Below are 24,212 nucleotides of genomic sequence, written 5' to 3' on the forward strand. Positions count from 1 at the left end.
GTACTTTATGTGTCGGGCGAAACCAACGGGATGTTGTTGGGAACTCGGATGAGGAGCGATATCAGCGCTTAGCACGGCGGTGGGAGGGGTTGAGTGTGACAGAACTAAATGGCAGCAGCTTGTTAATTTTTTTGTATTCCATAGGAAATTTCTTCTGGGATGCCGGAAACATTTAACGCTAACGGAGCGTGTATTTGCAGTAAGTCGCTTGTTGCCTTGACACCGCATTGAGCGGATCACTCGACCGCGGATGCTGCTCGAACGGACATATATTTATATATTTAGCAAGAACCGTTGAAATAGGTGGATAAAGTGTGTTTTAAAGCTGCTTTTCCCGTTTCGCCACTTAAAAAAGTCTGTTTTCCGCATTTGTAAGTGTGCGGCATAAACGCCTGGAAAAGTCAGATGTTGCAGCCTCATGTATTATTTGTATCGCTTTGATAGATCCGCACATCTTTGAGCTTCCGGCCAGCCGTTAACCCGGACAGACTGATGCTCCGAACCGGCAGAATGGACGAGTTTGTGACGGAAGAAGATGAGCCGTGGTACGACCAGAGAGACCTGGAGCAAGGTGAGAGAAAGACACCACAAACCTGATCAGTCTGACAACAAAGCCTGCTGCTGTGTATGTGGTCCAGTAACAATCCTTGGACAAAGAAAGTGCTCATTGTGTGTAGAAACAATGCTTTCCTCTGTCATAATAGAGGGATTTGTCTTGTTATTTTCATATTTGTCTATGCAATCAGAAATAAAGGCTGAGGTTGAAGGTTAAAGATGTCCACCGTGGGACTCCCGAGCATCTGTGATCACTGTAAATGGATGACGTCTTCCTCTGGATGTGGAGTCCGGATCTGTGTCAGTCCAGATGCTCAACATTAGCTTAGGCTGGCTTAATCTCCTCGTCGTAAACTGGGTCTGCGGTGTCAAAGCATTAGTGGGTTATTTTCATAGTAGTGAGTACAGATGCATCAGTGATCGTTTTGTCCAGCTCAAACGTTTCAATCAGTTCCATTTGCTTTCCTTGTCTAGTCATTTGGAAAAGCTGGAAAAGTACTCCAAACTCATTGGTCAAATGGGAGCCGTGTACATTTGATTCCTGGACTGAGTGCGGATCACATAAACAGCTGTTTCACATTTCAGATTATTATCCAGTAGTTTTCCGCTCCGATCATCTGTCCAGTTGCTTCAATGTCACCTCCACGTTGTGTTTGAGTGAGAAGATGTTGGATGGCACAAACGCACGTCTCTCTTCCTATCTGTGGGGGTTTAGGATGATGTCATTGCCCTCTCTCTGCCCTCTGGATTGAATCACTGTAAAATGCTGATCCATAGAACAGCCAGTGACCGATCTCTATGAATTTCAGGACACTTTGTTTTGCTGTACTCTAAAACTGATGAGCCAGTATCTGGAGCTGAGAGATCTGTCCTGTGGTTGTGTACTGGGATTGGAAAGGAAGGCATTTGAGGAATTTGGTGGAAAGGGAATCTGGAATTGTGATCTTTCAGCAGAGGCGTTGGGAATGGATCTAGTTATTCCTTGAATAACTAGACCCGTTTTTGTCTTGTTTTTAATCAGAATATCTAAACGTTCTCAAATCGTGGTGCATTTACTAGTTTGAAGATTACTTTTCTTATCCAACTGGCAGATAATTTTACTTGTTCAAGCCAAATTCACTGAGATTTTTTCCCCCCAGGAAACAAGACTAAATAGTAAATGCATCTTGATATGAGAATCTTTAGATATTTTGATTAGAAACAAGACAAAAATGATGATGAGCCTTTTTTTTTTTTTGCAGTGCAGCGATCTTTGTCTTCATCATATTCAAGCAAAGATTTTTTTATGTTGCGGTGTAGATTTTTCTTTCTAAATATGAAATTTTCTCTAAAAGAGAAAAAAATATTTTATATCAATATTATATCAATTTTTAGTAATTTTAAAAGTTTTTACATTTTTTGTTTTACTGTTGTGATCATTGTTTTTATGATTATTCTACTTCATTTTTTGTGATTATTGTTTTAATTATTGTTTTTATGACTATTCTACTTCCTTTTATGTAAAGCACTTTGAATTACCTTTGTGTTTGAAATGTACTATATAAATAAACTTGCCTTGCCTTGCCTAAAAGAGCCCTGCAGGTAAAAAACACACCTGCGATTATAAATTACCACTTCTTATCTGTAGTAAAACACAAGGCAAGCAGCTTACCAGTGTTGTTTTAGTATTACGGAGATACTATTATACTTTCTGTTAATATTGTGAGTTATTTTTTTATAGTTTCTGTTTTAATTTAATTTTAATGTTTTAGTAATTTAGTTATTTTTGTCCTTGTTTTATTAAAAAAAAAAAAGAAGAATTATAATTGTTTTTTAAATGTCTGTTTTTAATATATGCTGAAATAAAATATTTTTTCTATATATTTTAATGATTTTAGTTTAGCTTAGAATAATGCTGAATATCTTTATACTTATTATAATCTTTATATTATAATATAAACTTTAATTCTTTTTGGATGTAATCAAATTAAGTTTGAAAGATACCTTTTAGTTTTTATGTCAAACAAAATGCTGCACATCTGAGTGTTATTATTGATGTAAAAAATGGATGAAAAAATTATATTTTGTTTTTTTTTTTTTTTTTTTTTTTTTTTTTCTTCTTCCTTAAAATACTTTAAGAAACTGTATTAGTATTATTGGAATTAGTACTTTGAGAAGTACATTCTACTATACAAAAATATAATAAACTATGTAATATTTCTGTCATGATTTCTTCAAATTAAGCTGAAAGTTTACTTTAATAGGTTGTAGTGAAGTTCTTTGAGTTTCTGTGTGTGTCTGATAATAGTTTTATCAAATGAAATGGTGAAATGTACATGAAGTTTCTATAACCCTTTGACATACTGCTTAAACCCGTTTTATCTTAGAATTATGCTGCATTTCTGTATATTTGTTATATAATCAGTCTAATCCGGTGTTATCGTATCAACTGCATTGGCCGACCTGCACTAATTTAGCAATATGCTTTGTTTGCTTGTAAGACATGCTTCAGAAATGCGCAGCTAGCTACAGGAAGGTGCCCAATAACCATGTTTAGAGGCATATTTTTTCACAATCAAATTAGCTAAGTAATATTCATGCACTTTGTGCTAATGGTCTAATGGAGGCCTAACACGCATTCTCATGCAGAGACTCCATATTGATTGTTTCTGTATCTCTCGACGATCAAAGCAATCCGTCATGAGAGGAAACGGCGTTTCAGAAAGTGGCCGCTCTGAAAAGAGTGAAATATCACCATTGCTCAGTTAGTGGCATTTTGATAAATATCACAGTGACACTTTAGTTTTGGAGTGGATTGGTGGTGTTCGCCCTAGGGGCGGACAGTATGACTGCAATTTTATATCACTTCACCCTAAAGAGTGATTTAGCCTGCTGACCCACCAGCGCTTGGCTTTATTGTGGATTCACTTTGCTGCAGTCCTGGAGGAAAGAGAGAGATTATGCGGTGGGCATGATTCAGTGTTTGACTGAGGGGAATTAAGGCAGGATGATCTGATTAGGACTCCAGACACCACTGTCTCTTTTGAAGGGACAACACAGAAGGTCAGAATAAAGGTGAAAGATGACATACTTTGCCAAGAGACACTTCACATGCAAAAAGAGCTGAGCACGCAATTTGAGTTTTATCTCAGCACGTTTTCATGTTATCATGGCATTGTGATGTATAGTGTTTTAGTTACATTTGGTTATGTAACACATAATTATGTGTGATAAGCTGGTTATTTAAACAGAGGTGTTTGCTAGGGCAAGCGTATTGCTCATACGTAAGGGATTTGAACAAACTTCTAACCATAACCATTAAACTTTGACTCGTAAGTCGTCCTGCATAATTGTGCTATAGATATACAGTGCATGACCTCAAATTATTCGGCTTGTTGAGTAGAGAGGTGTGCTGTTACTAAACAGTCACTTATAAGGTGTTTACTAGATGACCCTAGTATTTTCATTTTATTTTTTCCCAAATTTTGTGTTTTTCACTTCAGTTATTTCTGTTTTTTAATGGTTTAATAACATTAAATTCTACAGAATTCAAAAATGTTAACCGTTTAATAATTTTTTTTTTTTTTAGCTATAATAGTGCCCTATGAATATATTTTTTTTTCCATAAACCATGATGTAAGATTTACAAAATATTTTTAAAAAACAAAGTGCATAAACTTTTAATTATTTTAAAATGTAATTAAAAATTACAAATTTTCTAAAACAGTTTTACTGATTAAATTAAAACAATCAATGAATAAAAAATATATATTTTATGATTTTCCTTAAAAATTATTTTAATAAACTGTATTAGCATTAGGGATGTTCATTTCGGTTATTTTTCCTAACCAACAGCTGACGTTCGCTAACAAATTATTATTTGTTAACCGACAAGATTGTTTTAAATTAGAATCAAATTAGTTTAAAAAGGATAAGTGTCTGTGACCCGTTAAAAATACCAAAATTTGTTCTCCAGGGATTAATTTTACATGCGGAAAAAAAAATATATATATATAATGAATGAATAGGCCTGTACGATAAATATTTTTAGTTAATTAACAAAGCGGAAAAAAAACTGCAACAAGTAGCTAGTATGCAGAGTTTTGATTCATTTTTGTGCTGCGCGAAAGGAAAATGGCTGAAAGCGCATCCTATTTTTCTTTATTTTACAAAAGCACAAATTTGTTTTTATTGTGAATGTACACAAATAAAGGCAAATCAATTACAGTTTAGATTATCTGTATGACTAGGAGTCGTTTCCACTGTTAGAAGAAAAAAATAAAGTGATTGCACTGGCGCCGCACACACACACACACACACATACACACAGTTAAGCATTGCTAACTTGACAACGCAGCCTTTTCATTATCATAATAAAATACAGTCAACGTGGAAAAATCACACTGCTTAATCGTTATCAGCGTACTGCCGTGATATTATGCCAAACAATTGGTTTTATATGTATATTGGTTTAGAGTGAAGTACAAAACCAGGTTTACATAATAATATTTTGGCATTCAAATACATCTTGAATACGGAAACATTTACATTTGTGTCGTATGAGAGATCCAACATTAGTTTCCGTTTCGGCTTTAGCCTAAATTAATTCGTTTTGGCTTGTCGTTTATATAGCCTAGCATCTTATATTTTCATTCTTGTTCTTTTCTGAATACTGTTATAAATTGAAAGGATTTTATGTGGAGTGAGGGGAACTAAAATATGTTTATAGTGTTTGTAAACATTTTGCGTCGACATCAGGTCTATTTTTGAATGTAATAATACAATGTGACTTAATGTTGTAGACCTACGTGATTTTTTTATTTATTTATTTTTTTTTATTTTAACCATCCAGCAAATGTTTTAAAATAGTTTGATAAATTACTGAAAATTTTTTTTTATTACCTTTTAAACCATTTAACTGATTGTATTAATTGATCAAAATTCTTTCTGTCGGTTAACAGTTAGCATCCCAAATTAGCATTATTGATATTATTACTTTGAGAAGTACATTGTACTGTACAATAATATAATTAAATTATATAATGTTTTCTGACATAATTTCTTCAAGTTAAACCAAATGTTTAGTTTAACAGGTTATAGTAAAGACCTTTTGAGTTTCTGTGTCTATCTTATAGTTTTATCAAATGAAATGGTGAAATGTTTGTTAAGTGACTCTTTCAGAGCAGCTCTGGAGATGAAGTTTATGTGGAGTAACAGTGTTGGCTGTAATGCATTACTAAGTAATTAATTACTGTAATTTAAATGCTTTTTCCTTGAAAAAGTAAAGTATGGGACGTCCTTAAATTTTCTGTAATTTATTTGCAGTTACTTCTGATGTAATTGCCATACATTCTATAGACTATAGAACAATTCTGTATAAAATAATAGTGGATTTTACATCAGAAATTAACATCTAATATTAAAATGCATGTTTGTTAATATAACCCTTTAAGAACATTAGTCAGTTCACAAGTAATTTATGCAATTTTATGTTTTCTTTGAAAGAATTAACAGCTGTTTCATATTCATATATCAGTATTTAAATAACTGTAAAGCCCTACTTTTGATTTTCTCACCCAATTTTTGCCAAATTTTGGGTTAAAATATGTTCCATTTCATTTTTATGACTGGAGTCTGCTATTCTGTCCTTTTTCCATGCTCTGTAAATCATAGGGAACTAGCATTGTGTTTTTAGCCTCGTTTTTTATGTTTTTAAATGCAAAGAAAAAGTATACTCTGTGAAGGGACCACCTAAAGCACTTTATCATTACAATCTCAGAAAAAAGGTACAGTTCTGTGACTGGGGCAGTACCCTAAGGTACAAAAGTGAAGTTGAGGTACAAATAGGTACTTTCAAAGTACTAATATGTGCCTTTAAGGTACTAATATGTACCGTTTAGGGGTAGGTAAGGTACAAACATTGTATCTTTTCTTAGGGTTCTGCCACAATGACAGAAATGTACTTTTTTTCTGACAGTAACAAGCACTCCTCAGTATAATGTGTTTAAACTTGTTTTGTGCAGGTAGAGGCTGTAATGATGTGGTTGAGCAGTAGTTATGAATGGCTCTGTTCTTGTTTTTGGTTTGCTGTCATGTGGTGTATATTGATATGAAACCACACGTGCAGAAATGTTCAGTGCACATGAGGCCTTTATATGTCCTCCAGCCTCGGGCGAGTGAGGCATGCTGTGCCCGTGTGCCTGGTAATGTGCACGTTAGCTTGAAAATACTCTGCAAGAGGGCTCATTCTCATTGGAAAAGTTAATTAAGGAAAAATCCTTAATTGCGATGTGGGTCCTTAGAGATCACAGCTGACCTTGTTTCATGGCTGTTACTAAAAATGTCCTGCACTGTATTGAATATCAGATGGTGCTGTTATTATGAGTGATGAGAATCCAGCGCTCTGACGTGAGACCACTATTAACATATCAGTAACAGAGAATGCATAATAACCATAACTGCATTGGTATCTGTATTATTTAAAATAATAAAAATGCTCTGTTTCAAAGTTTAAAATGTTAAAAACTGTTAAAAAAAATCTGTGCATTTTGAATGATCCCTCTTATTTTGCTAAAATAATTAACGTTTTGCAGATTCTGCAAGGTGTATGTAAACTTTTGGCTTCAACTGTATTTATATCATTTTTCAACTGGCTCAGCATGCATCGTTACATCTCTATGCAGCAGGGAACCCATAATTTAATTAAACATCTGGACATAAAGCAGAACAGTCCTCAGATGCCATGCTATTACTGCTATTTCTAGCAGTAATCGAACAATAATTTGATTACAAATCATTTGCATGTTAATGATAGTCCTATATTTTTGAACCAACTTTAATAACAGATGCGCAGTTTGAACCATTCTCAGTATCAGCACTCACTACACCAATACATTTATTTACAATATAAATTACTTGTGACTTAAATAAATCCAAATAAATAAATCCAACACGAAAATGAGAAGCGTTGTCTTCATGAAGAGTTAAGGCCAAAACACAAAAAAGAAAAGCACACTAACTGGTGTTATGATGTGTACTGGTTGTTGACGTGATGTAGCGTTTTTGCTGTCCCACAAGATAAAAATTAATATAAATAATATTGTCATTAATTAAAATGCAGTAAATTATTAAACATTTCTTTGTCCTTGTAACGGTGTGAGTGAGACGAGAGGCGAGCGGATCCATTTGCGAGCTTTTATTCAAGGGGCGAGACAGATACATGGTCAAACAGGCAGGGTCAAAACAACAGCAAACAGGTATGTTAGGGCGAGGCACAATAGAAGTCTGTGAAGCAGGCGTGGGTCGATCCGTGGCGAACGTAATCCATAAAGGGACGAGACGAGGGAATAATCCGTGAAACGAGCTAGAGTCCAGTAGGCAGGCGGTGAGACAGACGAGACGAGATGGCCAGACGAGAGAGCTAAACAAGGGGAACTCGGGAACAAGGGAACTAGGAACAAGGAACTAGGATAACAACGATAATAATCACAATACTCCGTGATCTGCATGGAGAAAGACCGGGGCTTTTATAGCGCGCCTGATTGGTCACAGGTGCTGACCCAATCAGCGCGCTGCATGACGGGAGATGTAGTCCGGGGTGTAATCCAACAGTCAGTGTGTAACGATAGGGTGAGAGCGACATCTGGTGGTGAGCGGACCACAGGTCACCGACCACATTCATGACATAGCCGCCCCCCCAAGGAGCGGCTTCCAGACGCTCCAACTGAACAACAGTCCAGGGGAGTGGTGGGGTGGGAGCGAGACAGGGCGAGGGTTGGAGGACCAGGTCCATGCAGGGGTCCCAGTGACTGAGGCAGGACCGGCAGGGCAGGAGCCCTCCAGGGCGGAGCAGGAGGCGCAGGAGCCCTCCAGGGCAGAGCCGGAGGCGCAGGAGCCGGAGGTGGAGCAGGAGGCGCAGGAGCCCTCCAGGCGGAGCCGGAAGCGCAGAAGGAGGCGCAGGTGCCCTCCAGGGCGGAGCAGAAAGTGCAGAAGGAGTCGCAGGAGCCATCCAGGGCGGAGCAGGAAGCGCAGAAGGAGGCGCAGCGGGAGGCGCAGAAGCCCTCCAGGGTGGAGCAGGAGGTGCAGCAGGAGGCGCAGGAGCCCTCCAGGGCAGAGCAGGAGGCGCAGAAGCCCTCCAGGGCGGAGCAGGAACCTGCGTCATGGACTGGGACCTAGGGAGAACAGGGACAGAGGAGGCAGACAGAATAAGGAGAGAAGCAGAGAGTTTGTGGATGAATGCCGCCTCCCTAGGAGGTTCTACAGTGAGTGCTGACACCTCAGGAGGCATTGGCGCAGCTTCTCTGACGAGACCTCTGGAGCAGACTTGAGATCAGACGGGACCTCTGGGGCAGACTTGAGATCAGACGGGACCTCCGGAGCAGACTTGAGAACAGACGCGTCCTCAGGGGCAGACTTGAGAACAGACGTGACCTCAGGGGCGGACTTGTGAACAGACGTGACCTCAGGGGCGGACTTGTGAACAGACGTGACCTCAGGAGCACAGTGTGCAGCCCACACACACCAAATGGCAACCGCCATTAAAGTAAGAGCAGCAGCGGGAGGCAGGACCTCATTAATGGTTGGTTTATGAGGCGCTGGTGCCACTGACACTAGTGGTGGGTCCAGCACGCTGGCCATCATGATAGGCCATGACCTTGGGATGTCAGACGAGACATGGCGAGGCTCTGGGCGGTCAGACGAGACGTGACTTGACTCTGGGCCGTCAGGCGGGACGTGACTTGACTCTGGGCCATCAGGCGGGACGTGACTTGACTCATGGAGATCAGCGGTGACTTGACTTGGCTTGTGGAGATCAGTAGTGACCTGACTTGGCTTGTGGAGATCAGCAATGACTTGACTTGGTTCGTAGTGACCAGCTGGGACTTTACTTGACTCAGGAACGACAGCTCTGACTTGGCTTGACTCAGGAACGACAGCTCTGACTTTGCTTGACTCAGGAACCACGACCTGTGACTTTGCTTGACTCAGGAAGAGCAGCTCCGACTTGACTTGACACAGGAAACACCGCTTTAACTTGAATTGCCTTAGGAAGAGCAGCTCTGACTTGACTTGACGCAGGAACAACAGCTGTAGCTTTACTTGACCTTGGAAACACAGCTGTAACTTGACTTGACACAGGAACGACTGCTGTAATTTTGCTTGACTCTGGAGTGGCAGCCATATCTTGACTAGACTCAGGAACAACAGCTGTAGCTTGACTAGACTCGGAAACTTGACTTGACTCGGGAAACACAGCTGCAACTTGACTGGACTCAGGAAACACAGCTGTAACTTGACTGGACTTGGAAACTTGACTTGACTCAGGGAACGCAGCTGCAACTTGACTTGACTTGGAACCTTGACTTGACTCAGAAAACTTTACAAGGCTCTGGTATGGCAGCTGTGACGTGACGGAGCTCCGTTTTCACCGCCATTTTGTGAACGGACTCCGCCGTCGCCGCCATCTTGTGAGCGCGCACCGGCGCGGCCGCCATCTTGCGAACAGGCACCGCTGTCGGCACCATAACGTGAGCGCGCACCGGTGCAGCTGCCATTTTGTGAACGGGCGCCGCTGTCGCCGCCATTGCATGAGCGCGCTCCGGCGCGGCCGCCATCTGACGAGCGGGTTGCGGGGCCGGCGTTACCGTAATGTCGCGTTCCTCAACCGCGACACCCACAGTAAAGGATGAGCCCACACACAACAGAGCATAGTCCATGAAAGCGGCTAAAGATGAACGCGGACCCTCGCGTCTCAGCCTCCCCCTTAAAGGCTGATTTACGCCATCGCAAAAAATTTTGATTAGGATAATGTCCGGGAGATCTGAATAATTAGCTATGGCCAGAAATTCGCAGATGTGCTGTTCGAGTGAACGTGGGCCTTGTTTGAGTCTGAATAGAATTTTGTTTGTGTCCATACCTGTACAATGTCCGGGTTTGAAGCTGCTGGATCCTTGTGTGACGGAGTATTCTGTAACGGAGAGTGAGAGGCGAGAGGCGAGCGGATCCATTTGTGAGCTTTTATTCAAGGGGCGAGACAGATACATGGTCAAACAGGCAGGGTCAAAACAACAGCAAACAGGTATGTTAGGGCGAGGCACAATAGAAGTCCGTGAAGCAGGCGTGGGTCGATCCGTGGCGAACGTAATCCGTAAAGAGACGAGACGAGGGAATAATCCGTGAAACGAGATAGAGTCCAGTAGGCAGGCAGCGAGACAGACGAGAGACGAGATGGCCAGGCGAGAGAGCTAAACAAGGGGAACTCGGGAACAAGGGAACTAGGAACAAGGAACTAGGATAACAACGATAATAATCACAATACTCCGTGATCTGCATGGAGAAAGACCAGGGCTTTTATAGCGCGCCTGATTGGTCACAGGTGCTGACCCAATCAGCGCGCTGCATGACGGGAGATGTAGTCCGGGGTGTAATCCAACAGTCAGTGTGTAACAATAGGGTGAGAGCGACATCTGTTGGTGAGCGGACCGCAGGTCACCGACCAGATTCATGACAGTCCTACAAGGACCTGTTGTTATAAAAGCTGCAGTGTTATTTGAATTATTTTTTTGAGCCAAATGTCAAAATTGTCATATGGTGTGACTGTCTCAAGCATGGAAATAAATTACAATTTTTATAAACTAAAAACTAAAAAGCATACAAAATGTTAATCTTTTTTTTTTCATCTATACATTTTTGCGTAGGAACTTGATACATTTTGTCTCTGAAAACCATGTCCTCAGGTGTGACACCGTATCCTGATTTTAAATCACCCAATTTTAGAGAAAAATTTTATTAGTTGAAGGACCCCAGTCATGATCATGCTACAGAAGCCCCCTGTGAAGCCCATGACATGTGCACATGGTAATTTTTTTGTCTCAGAATTGTTCAAATATTTGACTTTTTTTTAGAACCACTACAAAAGTGTTACGTTTTGTTGTCCTTTGGTGTGACACACATCAAAAACTATGTTAAAATACATAATCATGGAAAATTTAGCAAATGTGTCTTGATAACCGCTAATTTAGCTCGGAATAGCAAAGTCATTAATTGACACAAAAGGCTGAAACGTCCTTTGGTGTGACAGAAAATGTCCTCCGGTGTGACGCCTATACTGTCACACATTTGTTTAACTCCTTTTTTATTCTGTTTTTAAATGCAATAATTACATTAATTTAACTATTTTCTGATGTTTTTGCAGAAAACTTGTACTGTTATAAAGTGTCAAGTATAAAATGTGATACTTTGTTTTTGAAACAGAAAAAATTGAGGGAGAGAAATTAGTGGAAGAGAGAGGAAACTTAGAAAATTAACCACCAGATCCTAAGAGAACAATGCAGAAAGTAAATAGAATCAAATGATGCCTTAAAAAGAGTAGCCATAGAGTTAAAAAAAAAAAAAAAAATCACGTTAATGAATATAGTTTGAATATCAATCATATTTAGCAGTGCCGCACATGCAGCAGAAGGGTTAGGCAAGTTTCAGTAACATACTGATTGACTAAGAAACTGAATTTTGTTGATTAAAAAAATTTTTGTTTAAAAAAAACATGTTGATATTGTTTATATCAAAATTAAACTTTCTTTCTCCTTTGACATGTTCAAAATTAAATAGAATACTATAATAACTATTATTTCTGTCCTATGGTGTGACACAAATAAAAGACCACAGATTTGTTTTTATCTTAAATATCCTATGTTTTAAATATGTTTAAAAAAAACAGTTGAGTATTGCAATAGGGGAGGTATAAATATCACTCATCTTAAAATTGTATAATTAAAATAAAAATCATGGGGGAAAAATTATGCTAAATATAATTTCATATTAAATACATAACACTATGTGAAAATACGGGTCTAACGATGAAGATAAATCTCGCTCATGCTATTTGTATATTATTAAGAGTTTTTTTTCTTAATTTTTGCTATGTCACACCATAGGACACATTTATGGCACAGTTCAGCAAAAAAAAAAACAACAACAATGAAAGACTTGACGGAGTTTGTGACCCTTTATATTTTCTCAAAGATCAGACTTCACACTACATAAATGCATATGCATTTCTTCTTCAAAAATGGACTTTTACAAAATAAAATTTACTGTCTATTACACTGGCAGAAGCATTCAAACAAATAAAACATTGATTGACACTGTAAAACACAATATATTAATACTAATAGCTATTATATTGTTTTTCAGTATCAGCTGATATTAGTATCAGTCAAGAGGTGCATCCCTATAATCTACTGCAGTTAAGCCTAATGCAATAAAATGTAAATTAATACTGTTTCTATATATTACATGTGTCTCCAGCTCTGTGTTTTGTGCATTATTATCGTATTCTCTCCAGCAGACTCTCATGGGATTAGTTTCCACACACACGTGGAGGAAAGTGTGTTACACTGAGGCACCCAACCACTCTTATATGATTTATAGACGTGGTGCTCTGTGTTTCCTCACTGTAGTATGTTTGCGTTGTCTGTGACACCGTCTCATCTCATGATAAATCTCTGCATTCATACCAGTGTAATGGAGGTCAATGATTCTGAGCTCAGTACTTCACCACCTCCCACAATGTCACTTCCTCTCTGTGTGTGACACCATCTCTGTTAGCATGTTCCCTGTGTCTGCTGGGTATTAAAACGCCACCCGAGTCGACTGGAGAACTGTGTTTGTGTCTCTAAATGGGGTGGGGGTTTAGTGTCAAATCACACTAAGCTCTATGGAGATACGGCTGTGTAGGAAAAACAAAGGATGGGAGATGGTTTCTGACAGGAACATACGTGCTGTCATAAGCAAATCATAAGGACAGCAGCCTCAAAATACAAAAAACAGCATTGTGAGGCGAGTGTTGTTGAGGATTCACTAATGTGAAGTGTCATTATAATGTTGTTATATGTGTATAGGTAAACCTTTCATTGGAGATTCTGGTCTTTGTGTATTCAAGTAGGCAGTATCTTTTTTTTAATCGTTTTTGATTCTATTTTTTATTTTAAAAAAGTGTCAGAACCTTCTGTTGTACTTCTGTTGTACTCGGTGTGAAAAGATGGATCTCGAAATCAAATAAAATAATGTCAGAAGGCCAAAAACTACTAGAATTGTTGTTATTATGTGTACGCAATTGTGTTATTACATGTACTTCGTTTCCAGCGGATGCTGCTCGCTTTCTCTTCGTCTATGATTTCTTTAGTCGTGTCTTGGCTGACGTCTCTCAGGCTCATGTTCATCAGAAAACATGAAGGATTAAAAAACCCACCTTAGGCAGAATTAACAGCAGGATTTTCTCTGCCCTCATTTCGCTCCTTTCTGAGGTTTTCATACACTGAAGCTACTAATTCCAGCTACAACAAAGAAACACAAACTGCTTTTATGCGATAGAGCTGCTGACATATAACAAAAGCAGCATGAGCCGTTAATACACATGAAATCCCAATGCTAACAGCAGAGCCCATCCTATGTTGAGAATGTTCAAGGTGCAAAAAAAAACCCTGTACAGTTCAGTGAAAAAATGAAAGAGATGCATGTGGAGTCTCACACTTGAATTAAACATATCTCATTCACAAACTAGTCAGAAAATGACAACAGCTGAGGTCAAAAGTTTACATACACCTTGCAGAATCTGCAAAATGTGTTTCACCGAAATGAGGGATCATACAGAATTTTTTTTTTTTTTTTGTTTGTTTTTTTTTAGTACTGACCTGAATAAGATATTTCACATAAAAGACATTTACATACACTTGACTTAATACTGTGTTGTTACCTGAATGATCCACAGCTGTTTTTTTGTTTAGTGATAGTCGTTCATGAGTCCCTTGTTTGTCCTGAACAGTTAAACAGTCCACTGTTCTTTAAAAAAAGCCCTTCAGGTCTCAAAATTGTTTTGATTTTTCAGCATTTTTGTGTATTTGAACCCTTTTCCAACAATGACTGTATAATTTTGAGATCCATCTTTTCACACTGAGGACAACTGAGGGACTCATATGCAATTATTACAGAAGGTTCAAACATTCACTGATGCTCCAGAAGGAAACACGATGCATTAAGAGCCAGAGGGTGAAAACTTTTGAACAGAATGAAGATTTGTACATTTTTCTCATTTTAGAGCTGAAGATCTTTGCCCGAACCCGACAGGACCCGACGGGTTCGGTCGGGTTCGGGCTTAATTTCTATCATTTTACATGGGCTTGGGCCGGGCACGGGCTTGTGCTCTGGCTTGCGCGGTAAATAAGCGCTCATGTGATGCATTTTTTTATTAGCGTGAGAAAGATGCGAAAATGGTTGCTGAAGAGGTGAAACGGAGGCTTGCCTCTGGCTTTTACGTTTTGGCAAAATGTATAAAACTTACAAAACTTGCAAAATTAGACAGATCATTATGTTAAAATATGTATAAATGACTCATTCTTGACAACAGGCAAAAGAGCTGTGTGCTTGCTCACATTTGAATAATGTCGGGCTGTAAATGGGTTCGTGCTTTTAAAAAGCTGTCAATCAAAATGTACTTGTCGGGCTCGGGCCGAATTCCTAACTTTTAAGGCCCGATTACAGCTCTATCTCATTTTGCCTAAATATCATATTTTTTTCCATTTAGTACTGCCCTTCAGAAACTACAGAAGATACTTGCATGTTTCCCAGAAGACAAAATAAGTTAAATTTACCCTGATCTTCAAATTCTAAAAGTTTTCACCCCTGAATGCATTGTGCTTCCTTCTGGAGCATAAGTGAGCGTTTGAACCTTCTGTAATAGTTGCATATGAGTCTCTCAGTTGTCCTCAGTGTGTAATGATGGATCTCAAAATCATACAGTCATTGTTGGAAATACACAAAAATGCTGAAAAACCAAAGAATTTGTGGGACCTGAAGGATTTTTCTGAAGAACAGCAGGCAGTTTAACTGTTCAGGACAAACAAGGGACTCATGAACAACTATCACTAAACAAAAAAACAGCTGTGGATCATTCAGGTAACAACACAGTATTAAGAATCAAGTGTATGTAAACTTTTGACCTCAGCTGTAGTTCCACTGAAATGCAGCATAACCAGTTCAAGTTTGTCAGCTGTATCTTTTATTATATTATTAATGTAATTCTGTATTTATCTGTTGCAAGTCAGTCTCTTCTGCTCACCAAGGCTGCGTTTATTTGATTAAAAATACAGAAGAAACAGTAAAATTTTCAGCATCATTACTCGTCTTCAGTGTCTCATGATCCTTCAGAAATCAGTCTAATATGCTGATTTGGTGCTCAAGAAATATTTCTGATCATTAATGTTGAAAACAATTGTGCAGCTTTTTCAGGAGGGTTTGCTTTTCAAAAGAAAAGCATTTATTGCAAATGTATTTACATTTACACAATGACTACTGTGATCAGTTTATTGCATCCTTGCTGAATAACAATATTAATTAAAAGAAAAGTCACTCTTACAGACCTCATCACTATATGATTCCACAATCATGCTGCTTTTCAAATTAGTTTCTGTAATTGAATTTCAAAAAAGTACCCTCGCTCATTGATGGATTCTTTTTAATTTCCCCACAGAAATGAATTGGTTACTGTGGCAACCAGGATTTGTTTTGTTGCAGATTCCCTGATATTATATTGTTTTTTGTCCCAGATCTGCACTTGGCAGCTGAGCTGGGGAAAACCCTGCTGGAGCGCAATAAGGAGCTGGAGGACTCGCTGCAGCAGATGTACATCAACAATGAGGAGCAGGTGCAGGAAATCGAGGTATGGACCAGCCGGACATCTGCACCAGCATCATGAGCTCAAAAAGTGTTTGTGGCTGTGAATACATTATTTCACGATCCAAAACATTCACACAATTATGCTGATTTATGTAAGACCACTGCAATAATTAGATGTGTTTCTCTAAACCACGTTCAGTACTGTTAAAACAGTTAATAGCTATGAAAACAAACTATATGACCACATATCCATGTTGTTTTGCATTTTTCATATTGAAAAATGGAATTTAGTATTAAAAGCAGTTATTTGAATTTCATTCCATTTTTGGTTTCTTAAAAAATACAATTAGAATTCTGCATCCTGTTTGCTGGATTTCAAATTTAGAAACAAAATGATTCTCAATTAGATTCTTAATTGCGCTCAACCCTGTCGTGACCTCTGACCTGCATGTCTCAGTGAAGAATCATTTCTCCTGATTTCCTGTCAGTGCTTGTCTCCCGATGAGCCAATTACACATCAGCATGATGCTAATGGAACACATGAAGCATGTTTGTTGATGAGACTATTAGCTGAGCGCATGCAGCAGGAGGCGGTCGTCGCCTGTCTGCGTGCCAGATCCGCTGAACAAAGACTCTATTACTTATTTGAGAACAATGTGGTGCTGTTTCTCAGATCTGTTTGAATACTAGCCTCATTCTGTATGGATTGCACAACATTTCAATATTTCAGACCGGTAATGCTGGAACTGTTATGCTTTGGCTGGAAATGTATGAATTCAAGCATGCACTGAAAAAGATGAAATGTAAGGGGTTTATGGTCTTAAATCCTAGTGAAGGAAAGTTCAGAGTAATACTGAACACACAAACACATTTCACAAGAGATTACCAAGCTTCCCACATGAATATGTCGTTTTATAATGGCTTGAAAACGGTGCCAGTTTTGTTGAATAGTAGCTGCGTTTCCATTATCGTGAAATGGAAACGCTAAAGTTTTTATGCTAGCATGAGGTGGCTTTTCAGGCAGTTAGAAAAAAGAATATTTGGCAAAACTGCAGCGGAAACGCCTTTTTCGCATTTACAGGTCATCTTACGTATGGAAAAGTCACATGGTCATTCTTTAATGTACTATAACCTCAAAAAAACTCCTCATGTGGGGGCGCTTACACAAGCATTGACTACGCAGTGCTTGAATAAGAGGCTTTCCTTGCCATTAAAGCTTGGATAACCCCTTATTTACACTGAACAAGCTGATCGTGGCCACTCTAGTCAGTGCTTGTGTTTATACCAGGTGCGTCGCGGCTCGTTTCAGTTTCAGAAGCGTCCCAGAAGCTCTCTGGCTTCGACTCTGGCGCTGCATCTGTAAAGATAGATGCCTATGTCTCCTACAGTTTAAATGTATGGCTAGTGCTGTGGCTGCAACATATGTAAACCTACCAGCATCCATCGCCACTACTTCTCGTGAGAGGAAAAAGATTAAGTTTTTGTCGCATAACATCAGTTAATGGAAACGGCATCATTTCACAGTTTTTTTTTAATAAACATTTATAAAATACTGCAAAAGTTTTGCTCAAATATGTAATGGAAACGCACCTAGAGACTCCATCATACTGTAGTTTTTCTCTATCAAACATTATGATTAAGGCAAGACACTGCAAGTAAATAGGATAAACAAAAAATTAACACTGATTACACTGATAATTGCAAACATTTTTTGTATTACAAGTTTTCTAAAATGTTAGGTTTAAATGAGGCATTATTTACTGAAATATGTGCTAATTTGCATAAATGTCTAGTACAAAAATCTCAACACTGGATGTTTATTTTTTTTATATGTTAGAGTCAAATTTGGGGAATTAGAGGGGAATTTGAGGTATCTCAATTTTGTCTCTCTTTAATTTAATAAAAACAGCATATTTTCACATTTTTGGGGCGAATAAAGTGTTGTATATAATCAAGCAAATTATATATGAACAAATCCCTTTGTAAAAACCTTCAGGATGTAGACAGGAATAAGAATGTAAAGTCTGGTGTGTGTACGTTCGACTGAAGTGGAGATTTACAGCCCAGTGTAGGAGAAAAAACTCATTTTGAGAAAAAGGCCTTTAAACATATGTATTGTAATTGAAATCTATTGACACAAATAGATAAAATAAAGTGCTATAAAAGAAACACTTAACAGTGTTTTTTGGATGTTTTCTTTACACTAGTCTAAAAAAAAAAAAGCCCAAATCTCAAACTGATTGGTGCATGAAAAACTGTTTTTGCCTACAGTGTCTCCCCTCAAGAGACACAAGCCATTTAGCAGTTTTTTTCATCAACATTTATGATTAGGTTTACATAAAATCAGCATTTTGAATCTGTTTACTAACACTGACTGATTCACTGATTCATTCAACTACTGAAGTTCAACTCTATTAAAACACTGTCTATAAGATAATGAACAATCACAAAACTAGTCTGATATGCCTTTTAGAAAATTTTATGGCCAAATAAAAAGCACATTCACTAATATTTACAGTGCTGCTTCATTTTTTAGCATATTTAATACAAAATCGATATTTTTAATCAGTTTTTGAATAGAAATAGGTAACACTTTATTTTCATAGACCACTTTAGACATTCTACTAAGAGTAAGTATCTTTGCAACTGCATGTCAACTAGTCATTAGAGTATTAGTAGACTGTCTGCTTAAGTCCACTTCCAGAACAACTATTTACAAATAATGTACTCACCCCCTTGTCATCCAAGATGTTTGTGTCTTTCTGTCTTCAGTCGTAAAGAAATTAAGGTTTTTGAGGAAAACATTTCAGGATTTTTCTCCATATAATGGACTTCATTTTGTGCATGGCAGGCTTATACTTGTGTCTCTTTGTGTCAGTATTTGACCAAGCAGATGGAGATGTTACGCGAGATGAACGAGCAGCACGCTAAAGTGTACGAGCAGCTGGATGTGACGGCCAGAGAGCTGGAGATAACCAATGAAAAACTGGTACTGGAGAGCAAAGCTTCTCAGCAGAAGATTGACAGGTGAGCCATATGTTATCAGAGCATCTTGAGAAACACACAGCACAAGGAGTATCTCAGAAGTATTGGTACTTCAGTAGCAAAATTGAAAAATCTACAGCAATACCAGTTCTTCTACTGCATCTCTGTAACACTGATAGGTTCCTGCAATCAGAAGTGTTACTCTGGCAAAGGCTCAGCTCATGAATATTAATTAGCTCATGCTGACTTTGCATTATAACCTTCCTGGAGCCACAATCAATTAATATTCATGAGCTAAACCTTCGCTATAGGAGCATTTATTCATTATCTAAGTAGTTCCAACTTACCGTTTTTTACCTTCTGGGAAAATGTGGTGATACTGTCCAACACTGCAGCCTTAAAGTTTTTTTCCTCTGTATTCCCTCATTGAAATTATATTTACGGTATATGACTACTTGCATAAACTGCTTAGTCTAGTCTTAGTCACCATTTTTTTCAAAACTAGTCATAACTTTAAAGGGACAGTTCACCCAAAAATGAAAATTCAGTCATTAATTACTCACCCTCATGTTGTTCCAAACCCGTAAGACCTTTGTTCATCTTCAGAACACAAATTAAGATATTTTTGATGAAATCCGAGAGCTTTCTGACCCTGCATAGACAGCAATGCAACTACCACATTCAAGACCCAGAAAGCTAGTGAGGACATCATTAAAATAGTCCATGTGTCATCAGTGGTTCAACCTTAATGTTATGAGGCTACAAGAATATTTTTTGTGCGCAAACAAAAATATTGATTTTATTCAATTTCTTCACTTCCATGAAAAGAAAGACTGATAGACCCTTGACTAAATGCTATTTGGTCAAACTAGTTCTCAAGACTGTTTAAACATTATGTCTATGCAACTGGTTCATGGTTATGGTGACTAGCTGAAGCTCATACATTGAATGATCGTATCCATATCTCTTCGTACAGATTGACAAGTACTATGGAGATGCTGCAGGGGCAGGTGGACACGCTAACTGCTCGTGTGGAGGAATTGCGCACTTTGGAAGAGCTCAGGGTTCGCCGAGAGAAGAAAGAGAGGAGAAAGACCGTGCACTCATTCCCCTGCCTCAAAGAACTCTGCACCGCTCCAAGGTATGTCCTGATTTATTAGTAATGTCATGTCATTTAAAAATGTGTCCACAGGGAAGAATGACACGGAACCAATATTTCACAATAGATAAACAGCCATTTCCAAGAAAGAAAAAATGGAATGAAAAAGACCTTAGTCAGGGTAGTGCCATATTTAATTTCCGACAGGAATGAAAACAAGGCTGTGATTGAAGTACAGTGTGGCCAATGGACTGAACTGTTTAACAGCATAGCGATTCAGCTGATGAAAGCTGATTCAGCTGTCTTTATGAAAAAAGAAAACCTTTCAGAGTTGAGAAAATTTCATGTGATCTAGTAACTTCATACTATGCCTGCCATTGTAAAGACTGTCCATCACACTCATTTTTATCATAAAGTTCATAAAATAAGTTTGTATCATAATATTTATAACATTCTATCAAAAAATTCAAGATGGCATCTAACATGATCTAACATAACTTATTGAAATTGAAATAAATAAGCTTTCCATTGATGTATGGTTTGTTAGGATAGGACAATATTTGCCTGAGATACAGCTATTTGAAAATCTGGAATCTGAGGGTGCAAAAAAATCTTAATACTGAGGAAAATCGCCTTTGAAGTTGTCCAAATGAAGTTCTTAGCAATGCATATTACTATTAAAAAATTAAGTTTTGATATATTTACGGTAGGAAATTTACAAAATATCTTCATGAAACATGATCTTTACTTAATATGCTAATGATTTTTGGCATTAAACAAAAATCGATAATTTTGAGCCATACAATGTTTTGTTAGCAATTACTACAAATATACCCAAGCTACTTATGTCTGGGTTTGTGGTTCAGGGTCACTTTTACTCATAATTTTACACAATACAAATTTTTTCTATAATCAGCTCTGTTTATTTATAGTTGTCACAATGAAATCAGCATGAAATTAATATTTTCTAAACGCATCTCACTGAGCTTTTTTTTAATAACTCAATCTTCCGGCAAAAAAAACAGTCTTCTCTCTGGTGACATCTACCGGAATTCTTTAATCATTAGTCTTCATAAATGTAATTTTTCCCCTTGCAAGATCATGTTTATAACGCCCACGTCAAAATCCAATTAACAGCCAATTCAGAGAACCAAGTCCTGCCCTACATTTTCTTTTTCAAAAGTCTATTACAGTCAAATAGATGTTAAAATACATATGAATAGATGTGTCACTATGTCTATTACATTATCACTTTTATAAAATGTGACCATAGGCCACAAAACCAATCTTAAGTAGCACAGGTCAAAGTTATCGATTTTTCTTTTATGCCAAAAATAATTAGGATATTAAGTAAAGATCATGTTCCATGAAGACATTTTGTAAATTTCCAACCGTAAATATATCAAAACTTAATTTTTGATTAGTAACATGCATTGCTAAGAACTTCATTTGGACAACTTTAAAGGCGATTCATACATGAATGGAAAGCATATTTATTCAGCTTTCAAATGATGTATAGGGTCAAATGTCTAATCATGCATAGGGTTTAACATTAACCCAAATTTTCTATTCTCTGGATCCATCTTTGTGTGGTCTTTGTGCCTATGGTTTGGTGTGTCTTTTGCAGGTACGAGGATGGTTTCATGGTGTCTGACCCGGGCAGTGGAGACCTAGAGGAGTGTCAGCCCTCTGATGAAGAGAACGAACATCTGCGTGTGATGGTGTCATCTTTGCGTGCAGCTGTGGCAGCCGAACGTGGTCGACGCGAGGCCGCTGAGCGGGAATGTGGTGCGGTGCTACAGGAGTTTGAGCGCCTGGAACAGCGCCTCATGGGCGCTGAGAATTGCCAGCGGCGTGTACACGAGCTAGAAGCCGAGCTCCAGGAGATGCAGCAACTCCGCAAGTCCCGAGCCTGCCTGCTGAGCGGAGACGATGGCCTGGAGCAGACGCTGCTCAACTGCGCCCCCGAGACGGACACACCAGATGATGCAGTTATGGCTGGAACCCAGAACGGAGATGCAAATGATGGAGCGGCACCCGTCCGGAAGAGTTGCAGTGATACAGCTCTGGACGCCATATCTGCGGTCGACGCCTCAGGGAGACGCAAAGGCAGCTACGCGCTTCACGCCAATGGCGTCAGGAAGAGGGGCATGTCCATCCTCCGAGAGGTGGATGAGCAGTATCACGCCCTTCTGGAGAAGTACGAGGAGCTGCTCGGGAAGTGTCGGCGCCATGAGGAGAGCCTACGCCATGCTGAGGTGCAGACCTCCCGGCCCGTGTCCAGGGACCCGTCTATGAAGGAATGCCGGGTCGCAGAGCCACAGCAGCCACCCACTCCACCGCAGACGCCCTCGACTCCAGAGGCCCTGGAGGGCATCAGCCGACAAGTGGAGGCTGTGGACAAGAGGCTGAGCCAAAACACTCCAGAGTACAAAGCCCTCTTCAAGGAGATCTTTTCCCGCTTACAGAGGACCAAGAGCGACATAAACTCCACCAAAGGGAGGAAAAGTGGAAAATAGCCTATTTTGCTTTTAAAATTCGTGCCACTGATTTCTTTCCCTCATCTTTCATGTAACGTCTTACATTTTTTTTGAAACTACAGTCAGAAAGATGTTTAGATACGTCTGTTATTTAGTACAAGTCATCCCTGAATTATTTTGTGCCACATGTCAAGAGACAAACAGTGGTTTTCTGGACATTTTGAGTCTGATGTGCTTTTGCCGGGTTGGCCTTTTAGGGTAGACCATATTACTCACTATTGGTTTAACTGTAACCGTATTCATTCTAAACTTAATCAAGCACAGGAAGACATGATGCTTATCATTGCTGATTATTAAGGATTATTTCCTTTCTCACATGTATTACATGTTATGAATAACCACAGGGTTGTGTAACCACTTTTGTTCAATATTAAATCACACTTTGCTTTAGAAGGTTGTTTGATACGTTTATTACCTTGACCATGGATGAATGAGTGAATGAGTGGAGTGATCAGGATGGATCTGCTGTAGGGTTGTGTCTAGATGGAAACCCTTGTTCTGTGAACAGTCTTACATTTAAATACTCTAGCAAGCAATCCTACAACTAGTCTTCATGTGCCGCCCACAGACGGACCACCTGATTTCACACAAAACAGGCCTGTAATAGCAAAATCATTAGGTCTATCTTGCTGGCTTTATGTAATGCAGGGGTGGGCAACTTTGGTCCTGGATGGTCTTTCTTCTGCAGAGTTTAGCTTCAACCCTAATCAAACACACCTGCAGCTTTCTAATGATCTTGAATACATTAATTAGCTTGTTCAGGTGTGTTTGATTAGGGTTGAAGCTAAACTTTGCAGGACAGTGGCCCTCCAGGATCGAAGGTGCCTATCCCTAATGTAACGGCTGGTAGTTCGGCTGAATGAGTCCACCAGGAACTAAAGGTGTCACAAGGTACTAGACTGCTATAACGAGGAAGCACTAGTCACTTGACTTAAAATTAGTTTATCAGGTTAGTTCCATCAGTGCATGTTTAGATGATATTCAGTGTTGTTTTAGGCACTTAATAGTAAGAGACACCATCAAGCAGAACCTTACATTGCAACTGGTACTTTTAGTACCAGAAATTCTGATTGCAAAGTTTCCACACATTTGTTTCTACATCAGCCCATTTTCAATAACCCCACCCCTTAAAAAGCTGTATTTCCCTAGTCGGCTTGTATCCCAATTTTTGTGTCTGCATGGACAACAGGTCCGGCAGGTCGAGGATGGGCAACTCTGGTCCTTGAGGTCCAGTGTCCTGCAGAGTTTCCTCCATTGACAAGTAGTGCAGATTAACCTGTTTAGTGCAAGTGTACTACCTAGTCCAGGGATGGGCATCTCAGGTCATAAAGGACCAGTGTCCTACAGAGTTCAGTTCTATTCGAGGTTCTTCAAAACTCCTC

At 38.9% G+C, this 24,212-nt stretch overlaps 1 protein-coding gene across 1 annotated transcript; it reads left to right on the forward strand.

The window, feature by feature from the left end:
• On the forward strand, positions 1–22,924 carry cdr2l (cerebellar degeneration-related protein 2-like). Its single transcript, XM_051102138.1, has 6 exons — positions 1–199; positions 445–571; positions 16,137–16,249; positions 19,085–19,233; positions 20,168–20,332; positions 21,918–22,924. Exons 2-6 carry the CDS (start codon positions 493–495, stop codon positions 22,807–22,809), a joined length of 1,398 nt encoding a protein of 465 aa, XP_050958095.1. The 5' UTR covers positions 1–199; positions 445–492; the 3' UTR covers positions 22,810–22,924.
• The last annotated feature ends 1,288 nt before the right edge of the window (positions 22,925–24,212 follow it).

This window comes from Labeo rohita, chromosome 3, assembly GCF_022985175.1.
Source record: "Labeo rohita strain BAU-BD-2019 chromosome 3, IGBB_LRoh.1.0, whole genome shotgun sequence".
Lineage (NCBI taxonomy): Eukaryota > Metazoa > Chordata > Actinopteri > Cypriniformes > Cyprinidae > Labeo > Labeo rohita.

Excerpts from the sequence above, each read along its gene's own strand:
- cdr2l (XM_051102138.1), top strand. The coding sequence starts at position 493 with ATGCTCCGAACCGGCAGAATGGACGAGTTTGTGACGGAAGAAGATGAG. Across the intron at positions 16,250-19,084 it reads AGCAGGTGCAGGAAATCGAG|TATTTGACCAAGCAGATGGA; the intron begins GTATGGACCAGC and ends TCTTTGTGTCAG. Across the intron at positions 19,234-20,167 it reads TCTCAGCAGAAGATTGACAG|ATTGACAAGTACTATGGAGA; the intron begins GTGAGCCATATG and ends CTCTTCGTACAG.